Source organism: Syngnathus typhle, linkage group LG6, assembly GCF_033458585.1.
Source record: "Syngnathus typhle isolate RoL2023-S1 ecotype Sweden linkage group LG6, RoL_Styp_1.0, whole genome shotgun sequence".
NCBI classification, from domain to species: Eukaryota; Metazoa; Chordata; class Actinopteri; order Syngnathiformes; family Syngnathidae; genus Syngnathus; species Syngnathus typhle.
In genome coordinates, this window is record NC_083743.1 from 5588916 (window position 1) to 5610271 (window position 21356).

A 21356-nucleotide genomic window follows, 5' to 3' on the forward strand; every position below is an offset into this window, starting at 1 on the left:
AAATGCCTTAGATGTGTAAACATGCATATTATTTAATTTCACAAATGGTAATTATATTTCCAAAAGTAAGATATTTTATTCAAAGTTTCAAGTTGTAACTGCTTTAGAATGTACTTTTTTTTTTGGCCACTGAAAAACATCCAATTTAACGCTGACTATTATTTTTGTATTTAACGACTATTGTGTCGAAATGTTTGCGCTTAACCACCATTGACACTATTAAAATCACAACTCCATCAATATCGATCTGTGTGAAAAGAAGACACAAGAAAGTGGAAGTTGTGACTTTATTGACAACATGTTGTCCCCTTTACCACAAAACTGCTTGTTAACGCCACTCTCTGATGACTAATAATAATATTACAAATGAAATACAGCATATTTTAGCCATGTGTGTCTGTGTTGTCTCGCCACACAATCAAACAGGCAGTCGTATAGTTACAAGACCGAAGCTGTTTTTTTTTTTTTCTCAGGGGTGCATAGTGAGACGTACAGAGCTACGGTACTGTCACAAGAAGAAGAACAAACAAATAGAAAAAGAAATGTAAAATAGATATATATATTTCTATGTAGAACATCATTTTATGTATCAGAACAATGCACACCAGCACAGAAAAAAGTCCTCTGGAAAGAAAAAAACATGATTGCAACAGCAACTATACAAAGAGAGCAGAGGGGGAAAAGGAAGCCTAGTTTAGTTTTCAGGGTTTTTGAAGCTTTGGTGACAAATGTTTAAGCTTTGATTATCGAGTCGTCGTAGATCTCTGTTTATGTACATCATTTGTTCATGCTGTGTTTTAATGGGGAGGAACCACGTTTGTAAAATGGGAGGCTCGAGTAGGAAAAGTTTGCAAAAAGCCCGAAAAAAAAAAAAAATCCAAATCCCCATGCAAAAAACGAAATGATTGAAAGCAACCGAATTTTGCTTCTGATGAGCTTAAAATCAATCCCTATCACAATCTAAATGGGAACATTTCATTTTACATTCAATCTCGGAAAGAACGGCAGGAAACCCTGCTAAAACGTTTTTCTCCTCACTGCATTAAAAAATTGAAATGATTAATGTTGAAAATGTTTAAGAGCTTCCCCAACATTAGTAGCTTGCAAATACAGCTCTGGAAAAAGTTGAGACTACCGCCACAAAAAAAAAAAGATACAAAGGCTTCCTCTAGTGGTAAGCGAAAGAATAACTGCACGAGTATGGTTCAGTAGTCTTTATTTTTTTCCCCCTCAAAGTACGATATATTTGCATTAAATTTTTAAGAATGTATTTACTTGATTTTTAATTGAATTATTGAATTCTTAAGAGCAATTTTTCAGTGGTTTATTTCCTTTTCCCAGAGCTGCAAATATACCTTTCTATTATATAATCCATCCATTTTTTATGGTGTTTGTCTGTGGGCCTGTCAGCCAATGGCAAGATATATATTGCCATCTTATAATATTTATATCTGTAAATAAATGTCTCCCCCCCCCCACTCGCATCCGTTGTTTCATGATACATTTGAATCAGTACAAATAACCTTCATTTACAATTAAGCTATCAAGGAGAAAAATACAGAGAAAACAGCGGTGTTTGCATAAAAAACTGCTTTTGAATCACGTCTAAAAAAAAAAAAAATGGATCCAACCTAGTGGAAACGGCAAGAGAAAGAACTCCTTGTAATCAACAATGCAAAAAAGAAGAAGTGTTGTTTTGGATATTTGCAAATGAGTGGAACAACAGCATTGTTATGGTCATTATCTCATCATGGAATTCTTGGTCAGTAGTATGCGCTGCCACGGCGCCCCCTGTAGGCTCAGATCTGCATCTGCTCCAGATATTTGTAGGTGGGGTTCTCGTAGCCATGGTTCTGCATCTTGTTCAGGTGGCGTTCCTCCGGCGTCAACATCGGGTCCACCTTTAAACGTGGAGAATTTAGTTCCTCTTTAAATCCCGCAATTCATTTGTGTAAGCAGAAAGGGCAACCATTTTGGAGACACGATGGCTCACCTCCACGATGCCGTGGCTGATGGTGCCGTATTGCCTCTTCCGCAGCAGCACCAGGCTGATTACGATCACCGTCGCTATGGCGACCGCGATCACCAGCAGCCCGATCAGAACGCTGCTGCTGAAGCTGAAGTCCTCGCCCAGGGGCCTGTAGGTCTCCTGGTGGGAGGGGGTGGGAAATCAAGTTAATGTCTAGTGACATCAAAATAATGCGCTTGGACTAAATGTTTGGACACGATGCAGCTGAATTGTGTGTGTGGTTTTGTGTCCGTGCGTCCAACAACACAACTACAAGTCTCTCGTTCCAGTCATCATCCGACACATATGACGTCATCATATGTGGCGTCACATGGCCCAACGGCATAACACGCATGCACACATGCTCAAACCAGCACGACGCGTGAAGAAAATAATAATTTAACAAAATATATAAGAAGGCGTGGGAATTTAAATTCTGGACTTATGATGTGTACACCGGATTTCGACTACAGTGGAAGCTCTCAAGTCAAGTGGGAGCAATCAGTCGATTAAATCGGGGCCCAACGGGGCCTGTAGGGGGCGCCCTCATACTCACCAGCTCATCATCATGCATAACGCGGATTCTCTCTGCACTGTAAACAACTTCTTTAACATCCAGAGACTCATCAATCACCTGTCAACACAGACAGGGCAGCCCAGGTTACTGCGTGTGTGTGTGTGTGTGTGTGTGAGACAGGTGGAGAGATGATCAGTGCGGGGGCGATGCTGCTGTCTTGGGCAAGCTGGAAGGAGAAAAGTGTGTGTGTATGTGTCTTTGTGTGAGCGTTAAAAACACTCCTGGGTAGGCGCACACACTCATTTATTCACGACTGAGCGCACAAACCTTCGGAGGAGGCGCCGCCTGTGCTAGGATGTTGATGTTCTCTGTCTTTAGTACAAACATTGCCACAAAAACAGACACACACGCATGCAGGCGACGCAAACACGCCAACTGCTTGTAGATTAGCAGTTATACTTTTTGGCAAAGCCCAGTTTGAGGCTTGTTAACATGCGACACACACGCATGCAGCAGCCAAGCACATGGAGACGGGTGGCATGCACACGAACAAAGGCTCGAGCCGATTGTCGGCAGGACCCGCACGCTGCCAGTTTGCTGTAACTATGGCAACAGAGTTCATTTTGGAGTTGTGAGGAAGCTGTGTGTGTGTGTGTTGTCTTCAAATATCAAAGTGACGTTAGGATGCGAGTTAAGTATTGCTGAAAAATGCTCATTAACGACAAATGACGGTTCTTGCTCATCCTTACTAATGATGTTTGGCATCAAAATGGCCGCTTCTAATTATGTATGTTTGTACGTGTGTGCGTGCTAAGTCAGAAAAAAAAAAAAAAAAAGTTGTTCTTACCACGTTGGGTCCCATCTTGGTCTTGCTGTTGATCAGTCTCTCCTCAGCACCGATCAGCCCGTCCAGGCCGGACACGGCAGAGCCTACGAGGGCGAGAGAGCCGACTCAGCGCACATCGATAAAAGCGCGACTCAAAATCATCACGCGCATGCTTGGCTTGTCTCCGCAGCGTACGGAGGAAGATGACAATTAAGCTCTTTCTTGGGTGCAGCACAATGCGAGTGCTGTGTTGACATTTAGCACAAAGTCGAACAATACTGCATTCAGAAGATACTCGTCGACAAATGCTTGGCTCATTTTAGAATGATTTCAGAAAAACAAACAAACAATAATTTACACCTTTTATGAATTGAACCTTTTTAGATTACCACAAATTGGATGACTGAGAGCTAAGCTATGATGCTAACTGTTGGCATGCTAGCATTTGAGCAACTGTCATCTGACAGGAAAACATTTAAAACGTTTTCTCCGTTCAGGTTCTTGAAACTGATATGATTGCCACTGTCGAGAACACGCCGCTTTATCCAAGTTGCGGCATAAAAGCAACTTTGAGAAACATAATGGAGGAAAATGTGGAAATAAGGAGGGAGAGAAGTCGCCACGATTGGCACCAACCTTTCTTGAACGCTCGCGGCGGGTCGGACAGGTCGCCTTGTTGTTAACAAGAGACAGAAAATAAAGAATAATGAAGAGGGAAAGGAGGGAAAAGTTGAGTGAGCAAAGAAAAGGCAAGAAAACAGATGAAAAAAAATTCACTGCCACTGACGGCTATTGATGGCTACTGACTTTAAAGTCATAATTTTATTATTATAAAAATAGGCATCTTTTTGATTCCTATGGCTTTCAATGGTAGTAATGTTTAATTGGCATGAGGATTACGAGGGTGACAATAAAGTCATGCGCACCTTCTGGTTCCGGGCGGGAACCTAAAGAAGTGACCTGGATGGGCCGGTAGGGTTTCCCCTCGGACGCGACGGGCACCTCGGCGCTCTCCTCCGACGACACGGTGACATCAGGTTGTGACTCGGAGATGGACGACAGGAACTGGTCCATGTCGGCTTTCTGCTCCTGGAGCAGCTCATCTGGCAAAAAAATAAATAAAAATAAATGGAAAGGCTCTAGACGACCCCAATCATGACATGTTTTTTTAGCTACAATTTTGAAGCCATGAATTTGCATTTTATAGGCAGATTATTATGGCCACAATGACATTTTCTGTTCCCAATTCGTGTTTGGAGATGTTTATTTCCACCATCATTAGTGTGAGCAAAATGTTCACAGAACCCAAAGCACCTGCTCACCATTCTCCGCTAACTAGCAATTAGCATTTGTCTCTGTGTTTTTTCCGAGGGAGTCTCCCAGCAGGAAAGCGGCTCAAACGTGACCCAGTTCTGTCAGCGCACTCGCTCGGCTTTCATCTCCATGCCGACACGCCGCGACTTTCATCGACGCGTCAGCGCTCAATCTTTCGCAGCGCTCAGAAAGAACAACACATTTAACCGTTGACCTCGACTGCTTCATTATTTGATCAATAGTTTTTGCCTCACTAAACGTTTTTGTTATGGGCCATATTGCGGTTTATATAATGGAAAGGTCAAATGACAAGTCAGCATTGACAGCTGCCGTTATCGAACCCTTTAACCCAGGGGTCCCCAAACTTTTTCCTGTGAGGGCCACATAACCTTTCCCTTCTCTGATGGCGGGCCGGTGGCAGTTTGTAACAGAAAAAGTGTGACGATCGTAGGGGAGCTTAAAAAAATTATTGTTTTCCAGAAAGCCACACATAACCAAATAACGGTTATTTAATATCCCTTTCCAGGTTCTTTACAGAAAAAAAGTCAGGAAACAAATAATAACACTATTAATGAAATAAATAATAACTAAACCCTCTCTGAGTTCTTCACAGAAAAAACAGGAAATAAATAACTAAATAACTCTCTCTGGGTTCTTCATAGAAAAAAAACCATGGAACATTAACTTTCTGTTGTGCCATGCACAATCTTAACAGATAAAAGTTCAGCTCAGTTGTCAGAGCAGAACCTCTCTGACACATATGAGCAGTCTCTTAAAGTTCTTGTGTTCCTTCCTTATAATCCTTTTGTAGGTTCCAGTAGGCTTGTAGATACTGCTGTCTTTTTTGTTAAAGTTTGATAGTGCGTCATAGTCTGGAGTAAAATTTGTTGTGGCAATTCTTAGGCGAGATCCGAGGTGTTGGTCCGTTTACCTCGATCTGTGACGGGTAGATGTTGACGTTCATGTGGCTGAACGTCACGTCGCGTACGTCGAGCCAAATTGGCAACTCTTTTAAACGCTCGGCACTGTTCACCCTGCTTTACTTGGGCGACATTTTAACGGAAGGATTCCAGGGGAAGGTTTGTGGGTGGCTTTAGCGCAAAACTGCATCTGAAAGCTCAGCGCGCAAATTACAAGAATGCTGTCGTCACAGCCCACGCTCTAAATTCGGGACTGATACAAATAGAGCGCGAGTGCGCCATGTCCGTACACGCACTTGTGAGTGTGCACCGAGCTTTCTGACACGGCTTCCGGTAGTAAATGCGCAGGCGAGCGCTTCCCCATCTACTGGGGAAACGCAGTCATTGCAGGCAAAATGAGCAAAAAAAAAAAAAAAAAGGTTTAATAATACAATTTATTCAGGGTTGGCGGGCCGGATTAAACGGTCCCGCGGGCCGTATCCGGCCCGCGGGCCGTAGTTTGGTGACCCCTGCTTTAACCATTTAAACACAAAAGGTGGAGCAACACATGTAGACAAATAACTCACTGGCGTGTACATTGCAGTGGTAGAAGAAATTCCGTGATGATACCGGTCCCTTCAAAAGAACTCACCGATTTCATCCTGGATCTCCTCGGCCACGTAGGGGACCTTGTAGAGTAGGGACAGACTCTGGTTCATCCTCTCCTCGATCACATGGAGGTGAGTCATCACCTAACAAATAAGGAGACAGGAAGTCAAGTACGACACACTTGGACATGTTGTGACAGTAAGTCGCATAATGCAAATTAGCGCCACGTCTGAATCACACTGCAACGTCCTTTATCCTGTCAGTCCTAATATGAATCATGCACACACGCAAAATATTCAAAGGTGCATGCAGGAAACAACACAGCCAACAGGTGGCGATAATGTGCCAATACTTTTCAATATGAGGCCTGGTCTTCACTCCCTATTCTGTACACAAGCCCAGCAAGTCTAAACCTGATGGTGGCCTCCTCACTTCACCCCCACTCCAAGCTGTTGCGTGGAAATAAAAATGCTGGCAATATTGTTGGCTATCTTCTTCACAATGATTTGTCACTAGTGAGTCAGCAGTTTCAAGGTACTGCTTGTTTTACAGACACGTGTCTCCACTTGAATTCACACTTATGTAATCAAGTTTTTGCCAAGCTTTATTCAGCCAAGGCGCATATTTTACCGACATGGCACGCCACCTGAAATTATGATTAAAAAGTGTCTGTTTACTGTGTGTACGTCTATCCATCCATCTGTCGCTCAACAACACCCACCCACCTGCGACTTCATCTGAGCTGCCTTCTCGGGGTCGACGGCCAGGACGTGCTGGTAGTGGCGGATGGTGTGCTGGCGGTCCTTGTTCTCGGCACGCACGTAGCGGCGCAGGGCCTGCAGGATGCGGTGCGGCTGCGGGTCACAAACAGCGGTTAGCTGCTGACGTCACAGCCGCGGTTCCCCGGTGGCTGCGACTCGGGGGTCTGCGCATAAACCCTCACCCTGGGTGGGTCCGCCTGCAGGGCCGCCAGGTAGTTCTCCAGGGCCAGACGGCGCCGGTCGTTCAGCATGGCCTCCACTCGGGCCAGGTGGGTCTCCACCAGCTGCTGCTTCTCGCTGGCGGCTTCCTCCTCCAGTGACTCCACCATAGCCTGGAAGTGCTGGGCAAAAAACAGAACGTTGTCTACGGGTGGTTGTTGGGCGGGGCACATTTTTGGACTCAAGGGCCACCTGATAAAAAAAATAGTTGATTTAAAAAAACGGACTAACCTGGACCAAAGTTTGTCTCTCGGCCTTGGGCAGATTCTTGGCCTGGTGGTCGGCCTCCTCCCACTCCTTCCTCACCCTCTCCATGCGGTTGCGGTGCCTGATCTCCAGCTGCTCCTTGGCCTTCTGGAAGCGACTGTGCTCCTTGTCGTCTGCCGGCGTCTCAAAGTAGATGTCCACGTCGTCGGCGGGCTGAGGCGTCGGGGGTGTGGCTGCCCGAACCAAACAACCATCAAATCAGTTTGAAAAAATCAAAGGAGTGGAATATATACTATGCTTGATATAGCGTTTCCAAATAAACAAATAAAATAAATAAATAAATAATAAAAATAAATAAAAACCAAAATAAATGAATACTAAAAATAAATAAAAACATAAATAAATAAATGCTGTTAATAATTACTAATATAATAATAATTATTTTGAGTGATTCTGAAATGACCATGAGTAAGAAACATTCATTCACGGCTCACCGAGTCGCTTGCAGACGGCCATGCAGTATTCCTCCGAGTCAAAGTTGTTGCGATTTCCGGCGCAGCCTCCGTAGATGAAGCGCACACATTTCCTCTGGCTCAGGTCAAAGTGCCAGCGGGGCATGGAGGCCCTGCAGGGGCCCGTGTCCGCCTCCAGGGTGCACACGGCTGAGGGGCGGTTACATGTTATATTGGGGTTGCAATTGAATCAAGTGTCTGCACACACTAATTGCCGTTGGGAGAATAGAAAAATACAAAAAAAACAAACAAACCTTTGACTTCTTGCAGAGTCTTGTCTTGGTCCTCGCGGCTGTCCGACATTCTGCTGCTGTCTCGCTTATCGTCTTCCTCCTTATCAGCCTCCTCATCCTCGTACACATAGTGGTAATCCTCCTCTTCTTCCTCGTCCTCATCCTCCTCATCCAGGGGTTCCTCTTTCTGCGTGGGTTGCTCGTTGGACAGGGCCTCGCTGCGATACGGACACAAAATCGACTAAGATATTTTTGTGGTGACAATTGTTTAGAGTAAAAGAGGAGGGTTGATAAGCAAAGAAGAAGAAAACAAAAATGTTCACAGACTCAGACACATTTCGGAAACACAGAACTCAAAGAACCTGTCCTCGCGGAGGGTGTCGTCCTCTTCATCCAACTCGGCCTCGTCGATCTCCTCATCCTCCATGTCTTCTTCCTCCTCCTCTTGGGTGGAGTCGGCCGACTCCTCGGCACGGGAGGCCGGGCAGCAAACGAACTCGGTGCCGTGGAACTTGTCGGTGCCGCACGGGAGCAGCATGCCGTAGCTGTGCAGCACCGTCTTGCTGGTGGAGCACGCCTGAGGAGCGCGGCGGGAACCAGTCACTTCAGATTACGCAATCAAACCCAAAGGCGACAACAAGTCACGTGTTTTCCGTCTTACCTCCTTGGCCACGCCGTGCCACTGCTGGTGGCTGGCGCACAGGTCCATACGCTCCTTATGGAAGAACTTGCACTTCTCTGGAACCAACAGCACGTCGCTCACAAACTCGCCCACTGCAACGTCACAGAGAAAACATCTTAGCGCCGCCGATGTCGCGTTGTATTGGTTTTCCCCTTCTTGATTGGTCAGCGTGACTTTTAAGTGCGTCGAGAGTGTACCTAATGTAAAGGCCCGTGACTAAGCAAGCAAGTATGCCGCCAAGCAAGGCCATTATGAAGAAAATAATGGACAACAGTTGGAAAGAAGTGGGAATAGAAAGGGTTCTGTTGAAGAGAGTGAGGACGCCCCCCCTCCCCCTTCCCGGAAAAAAAAAGGGGTCTGGGAGGTTTCGTAACCAGGGAGGCAGCGCTCTGATAACAGCTCGTTTGGTGGTGTGTCCAGCATGGAAGGGGCTGTTTTGGAAAATGAGAGGGTAGGATGGAAGGAGAGCTGCAAATAGCAGGGCGCTCTGCAGCTGCTGCTCCCCCCCCCCCCCCCTCCAGCGCTTCAGGTCCGACTCGCTAGCTTCTAAAAAGTACAACTGCGTGCAGAGATAGACAAACGGGCGCTTCCAGTTTGAGGCAATTAAATCGGCGCCTGTCATGCGCGCCGCTCGACGGGCCGCTCACTGTTCTCTCCGGTGCTTACAAGAGCGAGGCTCTGAATCACGTAACCCCACGCTGAATCACGCACACGCGGCGGATTAGCGTCCGTGACGACAAACGGCGGCGCCGTTGAGGCTTTTGAAATCGAAATCAAAGTCGACAGCCGAATGAATCTGAAGCTTGACTCATTTTGTTGGCTAAATTGCAACCTGTTAGCTTATAACGTTAACTTGACAAGTCATTTCATTGGTTGAACAATGTTTATTGATGTCGTTTGCATTGAATAAAAAAAATAAATAAATAAATCACAACTGCAATTATCTTTTCCAAGGTCACTGTGTGTATTATTTTTTAATATGTATTCATTTATATATATATATATATATATATATATATAAATACAAATATATACTTATATATACTATATATATATATATATATATATATATATATATATATATATATATATATATATATATATATATATATATATATATATATATATATATATATATATATATATATATATATATATATATATATATAATATATATAAATACAAATATATATAGTACATAATGCTATATATTTATTATTTTTATTATGTATTATTTTTAATGTATTATTTTTAAACACACACAAGCAATAAAAGAATCGATGTTTGTTTGACAACTCGCGCTTGACGACCGCCACACAGCACGTCTCCAGCTCTGCTTTGGATCTTTATCTGTCATCAAGTGGAAAAATTCAGCCTGAAATTGTCTTCATTTGTATTCTAGACTAGGCCTCTCTCCAGCCGCGATGTTTGCCGTGTGAACATTAAAAAAAAAATCTCACTAGCCCTTGCCTACTGCCAAGAATGCTCATGAATTGTCGCCCATTTCACAGTCCGGCGCAAACGCTAATGGATTTTTTCAATCGCCGACAGCGGCACGACTCAATCAGCAAAAAAGGCTTCCGGAAAAGTGGCGGAAAGCTGGTGCAGCGCAAGAGCAGATGATTTGACCCCCCCAACCTCACTTTTGTTTGCGATTCTCGCCAGTCAGGCGTGTGTCGTCTTGCTCCAAATTGCACGCACAAACCAGGACAGTCACGTGACATCGTATTTGTTATTCTCAGCGCTTTCACCGGTTGCACATTTTATGTTATCGTCATATGTAGTTCCGAAACAAATGTAATCAATTACTATCAAACTATTATAAGATTTTCTTTTTACATAAAAAGTAGTGTTAGTTAAAATGTGACAAAATATTTTTTTCTTTACTATTGGAGGTTTTGGGGGGAAAAAATCTAAAAATAAAGAAAACCCATTTAATCTAAAATACAACTTTTTAACAACAGAGTCCTTTTTGTTTCTCAAACTGCTTAGCAAGCGATTGAATCAGAAGCGTGCGACATATCAGGCTGCCCCAGTGCCAAAGGTTGCCCACCCTTGCAAAAGTCAAAAGGCGCCAGGCCAAGATGCAGCAGACCTCCTGGGCGCTGCCCCTGCAGGACTTTACGATCTTTGCCTGAGACGGAGGGGGGGAGGAAAAAAATCCGATTGTGCTTTATTGCTTAACAAGCCTCCTCGGCAATAATAAATAACGATCGTAGCCCCCGGAATCCTCCACCGTGACGGATGGAAGTGGCCTGCAGCTCCGTCCGGGATAACATTAGTCACCTCACATCCAGGTTCAATATTGCGACAGACGAAACTCTCACACAGAAAGACAAAATAAGGACACTTGAGACGAGCTCTTAGCGACCACTCGGACGGCAACGTGATGAGGACTTTGTTTCCGGTTACATTATTCCAGTCAATTTTTTTTTTCTCAGGAAAAAACATCTTGTGTAATTTAGTAACTAGTGTTGTAATATTACTAATAATTCTATTTTTTTTTAATCTTGCATGGACTTACCGAGGCATTTGTAAGGCACCACGGTGTGGGCGTGCCCCTTGCACACCTTCTTCTCCTTCTGGCACCAGTTCTCGATGCGCAGCGGCTGGTTGGCCTCCACCACGTTGGTGATCTGGAGCTCTGGGTACATCTGCCAAAAAAAAAAAAACCCCGGCAAGGGTTCATCAAAAAAAAAAAAAAAAAAAACACAGACGATCCTGTGAATGTTTTCATCAGGTTGCTTTTGCTTGGTGACTCACCTCCTGGCAGTAATGCAACACGCCCTCCTTGGTGCCCACGCAGCTCTTGGTCCCGGACGGATCCGGCTCCCAGCGGCCCGTTTGGATGTTGACGTGCATGTTGAGCTTGCCGCAGAACATGGCCACCTGTGGCTCGGCCACGGCAAACCCGGTGCCCGCGTTGGCTGCCAGCGCCTGCAAGATCAAGATAGGAAGTACAGTACAATAGTCATGGTTGTTACATAAACCTACTGCATTCTATGAGTTCACCACTAGAGGGCGTTAAATTCCACACACTGTCCCTTGAATGCATTTGCTACATAGTGTGAATGTTTTTGCAATGGTTGTCTTATAAATCAGCAGTGTCTTTTTTTTTTTTACCAAACACGCAGCTAGCTACTGTTGATAAGGGAGCGTTTTGTTTGGGCGAGGTTTTGGTCTGGTGGGAGGAAACGCCTCACCGACCAGAACATTTCTTTCTTGCTCCTCAGACGGATCATTCACTTCTCCTGCGAGGTTAAATTAAGTAAAGGCTGTGGCCACAAGATTCTTTTCGCAGTACACCGTGGTGGAGTGGTTAGCGTGCCTGTCTCACAGTTCTGAGGTTCTGGGTTTGAATCTTGACTCTGGCCCTCTTGTGTGGAGTTGGCATGTTCTTGCAAAGCTTTTTCGCGAATATTCGATATTCTAGCCATACCCCCACCTCGTGCTGATGGCAAGTGCAGACCAGTACAGAGTCATAACAAAGCAAGTGCTGCGCCAACATCAACATCAGAATGGCTGCAGTTGACATACACACACAGACAAACACACACACATCCTCATTTGCTCTCCAGAGATGGCGACGGGCAATTTGGGGGACGAGCACTAGAGGGGAAATCAAATGCAGAATCAGAGAAATAGCGCCAACTCATTGGCGTATTGATAGCGGTAGTAACATCTGAGAGCGGGTAGCTCTTCGCTCTCATACCGAAAGTGACATTTTCGTTTGAATTTTTTGTGGCAGGGGAAGAAGTCAAGCAGTCAAGAGAGGCTGCATCATCGTCACGCATCATTGCGGGAGGATTAGCGCCGTTCCAAGAGGCAAAATGAAGTTCAAAGCAAAAAAAATAAAATATGAGTCAGGAACTCACGCTGAGGAAAACTAAATGAGACTTGCATTCATTTTTTCTCCCGAAATGTCACCACACACCAAATTACACTTTTGGTTCTATTGTTTTTCCTGCCTGGAAAAAAAAAAAAGCTTTGTGTGTTAGCCCAGTGCCTCCAAACCAGGGCCTGACCGATTTGGATTTTTTGTTTTTGGATACAGAATAACATTCTCTCAGCCATGCTTGCTTTTTACTTCCTGCCCATATCCAAACGGCCATTCCAAATCTGCATGAAACTATCCAATTTTAAATTAATTACGTACAAATAACGCTATCTGCAAGACGGCAGAACAATACAATGTTTTTCCACTAGGTGGCAGAAGACGCAATGGCTAACCTCTGTCAACCTGCTGCCAGTCAAACAACTAAACTGTTGCCTTCAACTCAACATGCTCAAGTTTGACAACACCGAGTGATTATTTTTTTGGGGGGTGTAATGCAAATGCAAACACAATAGCAGGTGTCCATTACTAGGTGTAGATGGCTCTTGGCACTAATTAACATTGTGGGACAAAACCAGGATTCAAAGGTCACGCTGAAGCTGAATTAACGTTTAATCAGTAACTGCGCTGTTATCGTGACACATGAAGATGGAATCTTAGCAAGCCATCCAAAACAAAAGCTGAATCGGGGATTTCTTTTTGGTCCTACAACTGATTCCCCAAAAACTATTTTTTTATATCCCCAAATAAAGAAGTCCAGTTTTGCGTGAGTGTGACAGAAAAACAGCTGACCCATAAACGCACAGCAATGCCCACCGGGATGCGCGATGATGTCACACTCGGCACCCACCCATCCCGGGAGGAAGTAAACAGGAAAGACGAACGGACGCTCAAAGTATCTGGACTTTGTGGACTGTGTGTGAACTTTCCAAAATGTTGGGCCTGGCACCCCGCGCCTCCCGGACCGTCGCGGTTTAGGACTTTTCCCAGAATGCTTAGGGGCCATGTGACTGCAGAGAAATGCCTGGTATGGTGAAATCCGCCTAATCCTTCCCCGTGGTGACTAGACGCTTAAAAAAGGTAGTCTGGTGTGAAACCACACACACACACTCACACACACAAACTCACTCACGCACTCACTGTATGCCGACAGATTCTGGCGCAACCTTTTGAACGTATCGTCAAATTCCGCAGTAGCTGTAAACAGGCCAACAGAATCCTGGCATCCACACACATGCACAGACACACACATACACAAAAACACACACGTTAACACAGTGACATGATTCACGGGGACAGTGAAGCCGTGGGAAGGCCGAGACCTGAGACACTCCACAAACATCACTTGGACACCAGGATAGGGTGGAAGGACGCCATTCAATGACACCCAACCTCACACGCACACACACACACAGGACAAGCCCTTCCTTCCCTGTGGCAAAGGGTGGACAGTAAGAACAGAGTCATAAAAGGAGGAAAAAAAAAAAGAGACGTCATGCTCTGAATCCGAAGGGCAAAGCCTCGCTGGAATGCAAATAAGCTTGTCCGTCCCACTGAAACTCTCTTTTGTCCTCACGGCCGCTGCACACTTTCCCTGCCAACGCAACAAAAAAGTGGGAACGACGTTTGGTCCCTAGCTACGCCGAAACATTCCTGAGCAAACTTAAGCTACAAAACAAGTTGGAAAAAAAATATTTTTGTCTCTTCAATATTATGATTGTGATTTAATATCTGATTCTTTTTTTCAAAGTACACTTCAAAATGCGAAAGACAAGCGACTAGGGCAAGGGAGGACTGTTAATTGGAGCAAAGCTCTTCTTTCCTCTGGCACGCCGCGGCGGGTCCCATTTGGGAAGGAGAAGTTCCGTCTGGACTATTTATAAGCTTCCACTGGGGTTTCGTCTTCCCGCCCGCAGAGCCTCAACGCACAGCAGCGGGATTTAGGATTTTCCTTAATACGGATATCGGCTAAATATTGTGCAAAGTATAAAGCTAAAGGAGAAATACGGTTTTCTTTGAAATGGCGCCAGGAGCGCCATGAAAAAAAAAAGCTGTTTGGATATAAAATCAAACAGTGCAGCTCACAGTTATATTGTTGCAGTTCTCAGTAATTTCCCCCACCAGTTCGCCAATCACCAGCTAACGTATTAGTTATTACTACAACGGACTGACGGACCGACAAAGTAATTTCCTCGGAAGCCATTTCAACATTCAAAGTAAATTAAAATAATTTCTCTCGGGTCATCCAAAATAAATGAACAAACAAATGAGCTAGCTAGCTAACTATGTAATTTTAACGTAATTGCTCAGTGTTTTTATTTGTGGAGTGCGATGTGGAGATAAAGAAATTCCTAATTAGAGCCAGCTAAGGTTTTGCTAGGCTACGCAGATGTTTGATAAGATCAATCAATCGGCAACAACTACTTCCCACAAAAAGCGAGATAATTGCTTGTCATGACAGACACTTGGAGTCACGTCATGATCGTTGGCTTAACCTCATGAGAATACTCTCCACCTGTGACTCCCCATGTGAGCCGTCCATCCCAGCTTAGCGTCCATGTGTCCTGCAGAGGATTACGCACCTGACATCACCAGATGTTTCGGGCTAAAATAGAGCTAGCACGCGCTAAGTCTCACATCCGTCGAACCGAAACGAACCGCAGAGCTCATTGTTCACGTTAGTTCCATACGCTTCCTTTGACGTCTTCGTGACGTTAAAGCTAAGCTAAATTGACAGGCTTTGTCCTGTCTTACTTTTTCATCCGCGTGGCGAGCGGCCGCCGCCGCTGCGAGGGATTGACCGGTCGATAAGCAGTCGTTCTGTAACGCAGGCATTAGACTGATTAAATTAGCTGTGCGAGGTGGATGGGGCGACCAACGCCAACGCGTCCGGTCAACGAAGGCCTGTTATGGACTGAAACGAGGTGACGGCGCTTGTCTCGAGATTGAAGCGAGGGCGGCTCGCTGCGTTTTGGGCAACAGTTAAATCCCCTCGTCTGTCCAGAGCGTTGCGCAAACTCGGCAGTTTAAAAAGAGCGGGATTAGCCGCAGGAGTGGGGGCCTCCATGAGGTCGGCCGGCTAATCTCCGGCGCTCAGGAGGAGGATTTGGGGACGGATGAGAGGCGCTCGTCTCACTTTCTCCCGTCCTCTGAGCCAAAAGTAAACTCCAAACAGTTTTGTAATGATCCGAATTTTCCACGTTTACATTTCAAAGTCAGTTCATTGCGAAAAAGAACAAATTGTACAATTATTACTGGAGCAAAATGTGACAATTGCTTAACACGTAACAACGAGGTCATCTTTTATTTCCTCCAAAATGCGGCTCTTGGTTTTAATTTGGACTTTGTTGGTTGTTTGCGTGTCGATATTGCGGCGATGAAAATGGCACTTCTCTCATAGGATGACTAAATTATTTATCTCTGCACGCAGCCTTACATCACTCCCGCTGTTTCGCAAGACGCAAGCGTGGAACAGCACAAAGGCGTGAGAGAAGCGAGCTTGTTTGCACGATCACGGAACAGATAGATCATTAGAGGGATCAATAAATAAATTGACAAAATTGGCCCCATCCGACACATTTGCAGTCGGACAGAGAAGAGGAAAGGCTGCTCTGAGGGTGCTAAAATTAGCCACGGAAGATCAAATGACTTTTAATGGCTTCGTCGGACTATTTCACGTTTGGCGCCCGCGGCTAAAATTCATCTCGGTAATGGAATTCTGGTCCGAGCTTGATTGCTTTTTATCCCAGATCCAAAATACCAGACATGTATCATCTCGACGGGCCATAAAAAGTGCGAGCAGAGGAAGCGAGCAGATATCGGAAAAGAATCAATTGAAAGTGAATCGAATCCGCTAAATGTTGACGACTCGGCTAATTGATATTTTAGAAATGCGGCCGCGGGCTTTCAAGAAAATAAAATCCGGAGCTCGAAAAGATCAACCTGACACGCCTGCGTGAATAATACAAGACTGGATGACTCGATGATGCCTTGCGTAACCCAAGCGATGGTTTGTCACAAGTGATTCAAACTTGTGTCTGAGAATTACCGGTGTCAAATTAATTACAAAGCACTCAAGTAAACAATGTGGGATTACCATGGCAACCGTGGCGACGCTATTCCTCTTTTTACGAGCCAGGGGAACCATCAACATGCCCGCCAACGCAGCTAAAAGCTTATTTGAAGTGCAATTCGACACGATGGGGGAACGATTAAGACGGGGAGGACACGCCCGTGCATCTTTCTTGTATTTCCCGGGTTCCCCGTCAGGCATCCGAGCGACATTAAAGAAGAGCGCAGACGGACTGTCATTAACGCGTGCCAGATTACACACACAAATCTGACGCTTTTGTGTCTTCCTGTGTGGGATTGAATCCGTGGCGTGAGCGGTTTAGAAGATGATAAACACCCCGCCAACCGCCCCCACATGTCTCACACGGGTGGGGGTTTGTCCTTGGGCACCTTCTCCTTGAGAAAGGCTGTATCAGGCGGCGCCGGCCTAACGCAATCTCCAGAGGGGGGGGGGCATTTACGCTTCCCAGCGGACCACCTTCTGCCTCACACGGGGATCAAAATGGTGGTCGCGTGGACTGAAATAAAAAATGCTATTTGGAGAGAGCGAATCACGATATAGCCGTATCGGTTCGAAAGTAAGACACAGCGTATCAGCAGTGACACTGATGGGACAGGAGATGTCAGGTAACAAACAGTTTAGTACAGTCCCTTTTGTTAGGAAGTCACGTGACGTCCTCATCACCCATTAAGCAAGGAACGCGCCTTCACATTTCCTCCTTTCCTATTCCTGCCGCCTTCTCTTTTATTGCTGCTTCCATCTTTCACATTCTCACATCCTGCTTCATTCTTTCTACCCCCCCCTCCTCGCCTGATTCTGCTCCCCATCTCCAAGTCCCCCTTTTGTTCCTCCAACCAGCATATTCTCCATATTTCCGTTTCCCTTGCGTCTACTTGTGACATCACCGCTTCCAACGGTATCAATGGCCTTTCACCTCATTTACCCCCCCTTACATCTTCTCATATTGCCGTGTCAGGTTCCTCTTCCTTTAGGTGGACACTTTCATTCCACATTCTTTTTTTCCTGTCACCTTCTTGAAAGCAAACATGTCTGTGAGCGCCATCCAAGCTAGGGAGGGCGAGCCAATCAGTGTGGCGGACCCGCAGGGGACGGATGTCCTCACGAGCGGACAGGCGGGGACTATTTGGGGACAGATGGACCTGAGGCGGGCTTGACAAGAGCTCTATCACTCACTTGATGTTTTATTAATGGAGTAAAAGCGTGCGCACACACACGGAAGGGTGAGCGGGTTTAAACCGCCGGCGTTGCCTCGCGTCCCCCGACGGCGAAAGCATGAAATAATAAAGTCGGGGGGAGGCGGTCCTGCTTCCAGCGACCTTATTGGTGGTGGGAGGGGGCAATGGGGGAGAGCGGGGGGGGGGGGGGGGGGGGGGGGGTAGGTTTTGTCTAGTGACTGGCTCCATGGCAGGAAGAGCGCTCGCTCGCAGCACAATATGAGCACAAAGCGCCGCATTCCTGCACGCCCGGCCACACAAAGAATATGGCTGCACAGCTGTTGCAAGGACACACAGGTGTGCTCGGCGGCCATCTTGTCCTACATATGACCAAAAAGCTTCATGTTTCAATGAAAAGCTTGTTTGGTATGGCAGAGGCCTCCAGATGTCCTTCGTGTCATTTTATTGAAAAATCAGAATCATTTTCCAAAGCTAATCAAAATTTCCCTGTTCAAGCTCTCACGATAACAAACTATGGTTTGTTGATCCATGTGTGCAGTCCAGCAGTTGCGATCCGTTCTCCTAGCGGGTAATGAAACCCCAGCCGAGGGAGACAAAGGCAAGCGCAGCGAGAACAAGGCTCGCCTGATGAGCCTCTTGCCTCGAAATCCGCACGATGAGCTTTTATGAGCGTATCTGACGGCGCAGTCGCTGCGGGAAGACGAGTGCCGGAAGGAAGGGAGGCGGGAGGCTCGCCGAGGAGGCTTTGAGGGAAGGAAGAATAATTCCTTCCCCGTTGTCGGTCACAGGCCATTGTTGCTAAAATGTATTCTTACAAAAAATTTGGGGGCAGGCTCTTGGGGGCGCACCCAAACCCTGACCAAAAAAAAAGGGCAACATTTTCAGCCTATTGAACCGCCGAGTGCAACTGATACTTTGTCCTTCCTACTGGCACACTCGAGTGTTTTTTCTTCTTCTTCTTTTCACTTAAGAGGATTCGCAACAATGAAAACAAGCTTTTACCTGCTAATCCACCAGCAAAGGGCAACGGGGGCGGCAGATGATTGACACGACAGAAGGCAGCCCGAGAACATGATTAGCAATCTAAAAAGCTCTTTGGAGGGAGGGTGAATTGATTTATCTGCCACCAAGACAGCTCACACAACAAAACAAAGCCTTGGGTCGGTCCCAAAACAAAAGTGCTGGTAGCATTCCACTTGGCTGTGCCCCCGCCCGCCCCCACTCTTGAAAAAAATGCACCGATATGAACTTGACACAATATGCTGACGTTCAAGTTGCAGTCCGTAATCATTTTTTATCACAATGTAGCAACAATCCTTTTTAGCAAGTTGTACAACTGTATCTCAAATCACATTTCCCCATTGAAATGAATGGAAACGCCATTTTTCCGTTCCAACTTCAAACCAAAAGAGTTGTTTTAATATTATAATTCTGTACAGTTTGCTTTGGTTTTAGATTTTATCTTGCATTTTTGCAGAGCAGGTGGGTAGCCGACGCACAACGAAGGAGTTTGCACTCAGCTGAGTGCTCGAGCGGCGGCCGTGAACAACAAGAAGGCGAGCGGGGAATAAAAACACGCCTGACACGAGAAGCGAGCGAGTCTCTCGGGAGCCCATAAATCAAAAGGTCAAGGCCGGCGCAGCGTGGCGTGGCAGCATCCGCCACGTGACATCTATGCATGTTTTTAAAAGTTGTATGTGTTTAGTGCTGTAAATAAATTCCAAGCAGCAACATTCAGCATCCCCCCCCCCCCCCCAAAGTGCAAGTCATTCCACCATTTTAATCACGCTGACTGATCAGGAGGAGAAGTGCGTTTCCTCCATTAATCTCCCCCGGGGGGAGTCTGTCCTGTATTGACCGCCGCTTGGCGGCATCGATTTCGCTCGGCTCGGCATTTTTAGGCCTCATGGGGGAGGGAGCCTGCCGGGTGGGCCGGCTGCCAAATGGCTAGAAACAGCTGGTCAGGTGGAGACGTCTGGGTTGTTGTCACACATGTGCGATCCAGAGCGAGGTGTGAAAGTGGACTTCCAGGTGGGTGTGAAGATTAAGGGGGGGGGAGCAAGTTAGTTTTGTTTGGACAGGCAAAGGCGCCAGACCACCAACCACAGTTTCCCAACCTCACCCACCAGCTATCTTTCTGTACTTTCTTTTTTTTTTTTTAATCCACAGCATAGTGTTAGAAAAACTACATAAGAAATTCTGCAACTGACAAATTTGCCACTTCGCCATCTCACTTATTGAGATGGTTTCTAACAACTATGACCATCAGCTTACGTAAAAAGAAAAATCAGTAGTGTTCTCGTCCTGGGCCAAAATCAATGAGGTTGCTGCTATGCCAGAACAAACGAGCCTAAATTTGAGAGGAGGAGATGCCAGTGTAACCCCTGGCAGAATCAGGTTCTTGGCGAACATTATTTCTTCTTCTATGGTGCGCAACAATAATGCCCACATTAAGGTCCCCATCCTTCACATTATAAAAACATTTAACTGCAAATATAATCCAAAGAACATTAGCAGGAATAATGAAAAGAAAACAGTTGTACACCTAGCTCCCGCATTCGGTAACACCGAACGTTACATCAACACATCCCCAAAATGACTTTTAACACAAAATCAGCGATACAGTCAAACCGCGATATAACCGAGGGATGACCGCACGACACCTGGCAAAACAGCATGTGGCTACGGAAAGGGAGGGTGGTCAAAAAGGCTCCAAGTAGATTAGAAAACGTCCTCCTGTGTGTTAAAGATAGACTGTTAACAGGCAGCGCGGAGGGAGAGAGGTTACTGTGTGTTATCTGCGTGGTCCCCGAGGCCTGACAAAGCCACTCGTCTTTCATTTGATCTCTGCACCACGAACCTTCTCGAATGAAACTACCAGGTGGCGGGGGGGGATAGATATATCTCTTATTACTCACTGTTTGATGTCTGGCTGATATTACCGTTCCTCCTAATACAACAACAACAACAAAAAACGAGCAGACATGTTCCAGCGCCAATAAAACCACAGAACAGTGTTGACATAACTATATAAGGTGGTATGTCGGTGCAAAACAACACAAAAAAATAAAAATAAACGTACCTCGATGTATCCGGCCAACGATGGCACCACGACGGCCAAAAGCAGAGCTGATATCACTGGGACGGAACCCATCTTCCACGGGCGGGAAATAACTCCTTCACGGAGCTCTCCGGCGTCAAGAAGACACGCTTAAAACGTCCCAGGGAAATGCAACGACGATATCTGCTCTTCGCCACACGACGAGCGGGAGCGAATCCTGCTTCTGCTTGTTTGGACGAGTGGAGGGAAGGAGAAAAAAAAGCAGGGAGGGCACCGAGTTACGGAGTGGCTCCGTCGTGGAAATGTGGGTAGAGATTATTGGGAAGGCTGCTCCGTGGATGGTGCCTCCTCCCTCATAGATGTCCTCCCTCCTCTCTCTCGCTTGGCTGGTCGGCATCCATTCGT

At 46.0% G+C, this 21356-nt stretch overlaps 1 protein-coding gene across 4 annotated transcripts; it reads right to left on the minus strand.

Moving 5' to 3' along the window:
• Positions 1-273: 273 nt before the first annotated feature.
• aplp2 (amyloid beta (A4) precursor-like protein 2) lies at positions 274-21290 on the minus strand. Of its 4 annotated transcripts, XM_061280242.1 has the most exons (17): positions 20973-21290; positions 11551-11724; positions 11312-11441; positions 8767-8879; positions 8468-8682; positions 8127-8323; positions 7855-8022; positions 7385-7593; positions 7117-7275; positions 6899-7027; positions 6217-6316; positions 4278-4454; positions 3988-4023; positions 3373-3455; positions 2565-2642; positions 1994-2149; positions 274-1901 (listed from the first exon to the last, which is right to left on the minus strand). In XM_061280242.1, the coding sequence occupies exons 1-17, from the start codon at positions 21042-21044 to the stop codon at positions 1800-1802; spliced, it is 2298 nt and encodes a 765-aa protein (XP_061136226.1). In that variant the 5' UTR covers positions 21045-21290; the 3' UTR covers positions 274-1799. The 4 variants fall into 4 exon arrangements, with proteins under 4 accessions (XP_061136226.1, XP_061136228.1, XP_061136227.1 ...); XM_061280244.1 differs by lacking the exon at positions 2565-2642; XM_061280243.1 differs by lacking the exon at positions 3988-4023 and having other exon boundaries at positions 20973-21288.
• Positions 21291-21356: the final 66 nt, after the last annotated feature.

Bases quoted from the DNA above. Each gene is read 5' to 3' on its own strand.
- aplp2 (XM_061280242.1), bottom strand. From the start codon at position 21,044: ATGGGTTCCGTCCCAGTGATATCAGCTCTGCTTTTGGCCGTCGTGGTG. The intron at 8,324-8,467 runs GTTCTTTGAGTT...TCCGTATCGCAG, and splicing joins GACACCCTCCGCGAGGACAG to CGAGGCCCTGTCCAACGAGC. The intron at 3,456-3,987 runs GTTGGTGCCAAT...TCGCCCTCGTAG, and splicing joins GCCGCGAGCGTTCAAGAAAG to GCTCTGCCGTGTCCGGCCTG.